Source organism: Dendrobium catenatum, unplaced genomic scaffold (genome assembly GCF_001605985.2).
Source record: "Dendrobium catenatum unplaced genomic scaffold, ASM160598v2 fragScaff_scaffold_1632, whole genome shotgun sequence".
Taxonomy (NCBI): domain Eukaryota; kingdom Viridiplantae; phylum Streptophyta; class Magnoliopsida; order Asparagales; family Orchidaceae; genus Dendrobium; species Dendrobium catenatum.
This window is the reverse complement of record NW_021320094.1, coordinates 1,611,371-1,614,646: the sequence shown is the minus strand read 5'-3', so window position 1 is coordinate 1,614,646 and position 3,276 is coordinate 1,611,371. Positions and strand designations below refer to the sequence as shown.

The 3,276-nt window shown below is 32.3% G+C and overlaps 1 protein-coding gene across 1 annotated transcript; it reads left to right on the top strand.

Moving 5' to 3' along the window:
* The first annotated feature begins 1,461 nt into the window (after positions 1–1,461).
* Positions 1,462–2,691, top strand: LOC110099060 (putative disease resistance protein RGA4). Its single transcript, XM_028701048.1, has one exon. The coding sequence runs from the start codon at positions 1,517–1,519 to the stop codon at positions 2,522–2,524; it is 1,008 nt and encodes a 335-aa protein (XP_028556881.1). The 5' UTR covers positions 1,462–1,516; the 3' UTR covers positions 2,525–2,691.
* Positions 2,692–3,276: the final 585 nt, after the last annotated feature.

The following is a 3,276-nucleotide window of genomic DNA, read 5'->3' as shown; positions in this document are numbered from 1 at the left end:
TTGAAGATGGTGGCTTTTATTATATTGAAATGAAATATTTTATTCTTGCGTGCTGATCAACTTTGCAATATTTTTATTATTGATGTCAAATATGATATCTGATCACCTCATACTCCTATAAATTCAATGTATATTTGTAAATGAGTAGCAGTTTTATTATGTTTTATAGGAACCGAAGCAATCAATACATTTAGTAAAGGTGTGAATGCAATTATTTTTGATATCATTTGTTGATAATCATGGTTCATCTATATGATGTATAACCGATATCAAAGTATTCCAAAAGATTGATGTTTGTTAATTAGCTACGCGCCTACTTTAAAAAGTAGGTTAATTATTAATAAATCATTTTTATTTAATTGATGCTAAAAATAATTATTTTTGAATTATATTGATCCATTATTTGGATTATATCACATGTTTTGGATTTGTTTCTACATATTATAGATGTTTTACATTTTTTGTGATTGTTCCTACATCCACTTCTTCCTATGGATGTAGCAATTGTATAAATGTATGCTAAATTATGTTAAACAAACTCAATAAATTCATTATTTGAGTTTCAATAGACATAATTCTCCATAATACCATAAAAATTATGTACAATTTGCATTATCTAGATTTCTTTTTAAATCTTTTTTTTTGTGATATTTGCTGAGTTTAATATGATGAAAATAATTTTGGATTAAACATTGATATTGAGGCAATTTGTTCTCTCTTCAATCCTTTGGACGTAAGCAAATTCAATGGATTTAAATAATGAATCAGTAGTAAGACCTTTTACATGTTAATTTCGAAGGTAACGAGTTCTTCATGATACAAGATTCTGAGTCATGATGGGAACTTGACAGTTGCCTTCATCCACAATTTTGTCTAAACTTCAAAGAAGTTTCTTGAAAGAGTCACTAAAGAAATTTATTTTACTTCTTTTGAGTTCACATGCTTGCAGTGAAGAAGAGATTTAGCGAATTATTTATGGTCTAATATTCCTTCAACAATTTCTCTGCCACTTGTAGTAATACATGAATTTGCATTAATTTTTATTTGTATTTATTTTTTTTGTAATTTTTTGTATTTAATTTTTTTCACTTAATTGTGTCAATATATATTTTATTTTTTATTTCTTATTTCATCTGCTTTATATTTTTTACTTGGTATTTTCCTTTTTAAACTTCTAATTTATTGAACTTAAGACATAAGATCATGATTTAATATTGCTCTGATTCTCTAATGAATATATGTACTTTGAAAATTAATTATTTTTAATCATTTTATATTATACATTGCTATATTATGATATGTTTATCTACATTCGGAAATGTAATTTATATACTTGATTATTTTATTTTATTTTATTTCTATTTTTATTTTGTGCCAATATTATATTTTATATTAATATTGTAAATTTAATTTTATTTAAGTTGTTTTCTCAATAATGTTAAATTCTTTCTCTCCTCCGATCTCTGTTTCTCCTACTGTTCAGTTGTTCTGCTCTCTCTACCTCGATCTTGGTGCCATGGAGGTGGCGGGATGGTTTGTTGGTCCAATCATGAAGAAGATCATCGAAGCTTGCTCTGATTACCTGAAAGATCAATTAAGATGGCAGACAGGCATGAAGGAGGAGCTTGAAAGGCTGCGAGAGAACCACCCCAAAATCCAAGCTGTCTTCGACTTTGCTGCTGAAGCACAAATCAGCGATCCAGCTCTCAACAAATGGATATGGCAGCTGCGAGATGCTATGGATGCGGCAGGTGATGTGATCGATGAGTTGAAGTACACGATGCCTAAAGAACATCTCGAAGGTGATCTCAAAAGGGATCTCAACTTGAAGAGGCTGGAGAAAGCTGTGCAGAAACTTGATAAAGTTTCGGCTCATGTTACTACTTTCCTTCATCTCTTAGACAGCGCAAAGCAGGAACAGAAGGAGCAGGAGGTTGATTTCTACAAAACACGTGGAACAGGATATTTGCCTAAAGAGAAGGAGCTTGTTATGCAGTGGTTGATGAAGCCATCAAATGATCCTGGGACAACTAGGTGCAGAAACATTTCTGTTCTATCTATAGTGGGCCATGGTGGTATGGGGATGACGGCTCTCGTGCAACATATCTATGAAGATGAAATTACAAAGGAATTTGATCTTAAAATGTGGGTTAGTGTTTCCAACAAAGATGTGAAAGAAGTCATTAAGGATATGTTGGAATCTCTTAAGAAGGAGAGGCCTCGTTTGAACACACTTGCTGCACTTCAAAATAGTCTTTGGACTGAGATTTTGTCCAAAAAGTTCTTACTTATTCTGGAGGACGTTTGGGAGGATGAGAACAGGCATATCAGCAAATGGGAGAAGTTGCTCGCCCCTCTGGCTTATGGGAAAATGGATAGTAAGATTTTGGTAACAAGTCGAATGGACTCAGTTGCTTTGACGATTGTAATGGTAATTAAAAAGAAGGTGGAAATAGTTAAATTAGAGGGCCTAGAGGAAGATGAGTGTTTGAGCTCCTCAACTCTCATGCATTTGCTGGAGTAGAGAACCCCTCTTTGGAACGTCTAACAATTTGGAAATGTCATCCAGAGTTAGAAGAGCGCTGATATGATCGGCACAGAATCAATATTTAGATATAAGCAAACTTCTTTCATCTTATTTCTTTGATATATTTGAAATGTGACAGCATGAACCAGTTTGTATCACTTTGATCGATGCACTCTTTTTTTTTTTTATGTTTCGTTTGGTGGTCCCTTTATATATAAATATATTCCTCTTTTAATATTTCATTATATATGCTGTCTAAACAGTTCTTTTTAATTTCTTATTGATTCTAATAATGTAAATATATAATCCAAATACCAAAAGCGAGAATTGTAGATGAGGACATTTTCTTTTGAAATTGCAACAACAGCTATTTGAATATTAATCCAATAGATTGTTGTTCTTAGCTAATCAACTATTTTTTGAATTTATTTTCTAACATAAAAAATTATTTTCAAGCATTCACAACTGAAATCTTCGATGAAGAATGTCAATCCGATCTCGAATCTAGAGAAAATCGAATTAACATGTTGCAAGAAGTCGGAAACTCTTCCACCTTTTGGGCAACTTTCCTTCCTCTGGCTGAGTATTTCGAATAATGATAAGCTGGTTTCATTTCCAAATGAGGCGGAACAGTGGTTTCTGAAAGTTAGGCCTTCTCTTTCTGAGCTGCGATTTTCATCTCTCTAATCCTTACAGTCTCTCCCTTCCTCCTTGGAAAGCTTATCTTCACTTCAGGAACTATATATTGA

What these genes read in the sequence shown, in the direction of transcription:
- LOC110099060 (XM_028701048.1), top strand. Translation starts at nt 1,517, where the DNA reads ATGGAGGTGGCGGGATGGTTTGTTGGTCCAATCATGAAGAAGATCATC.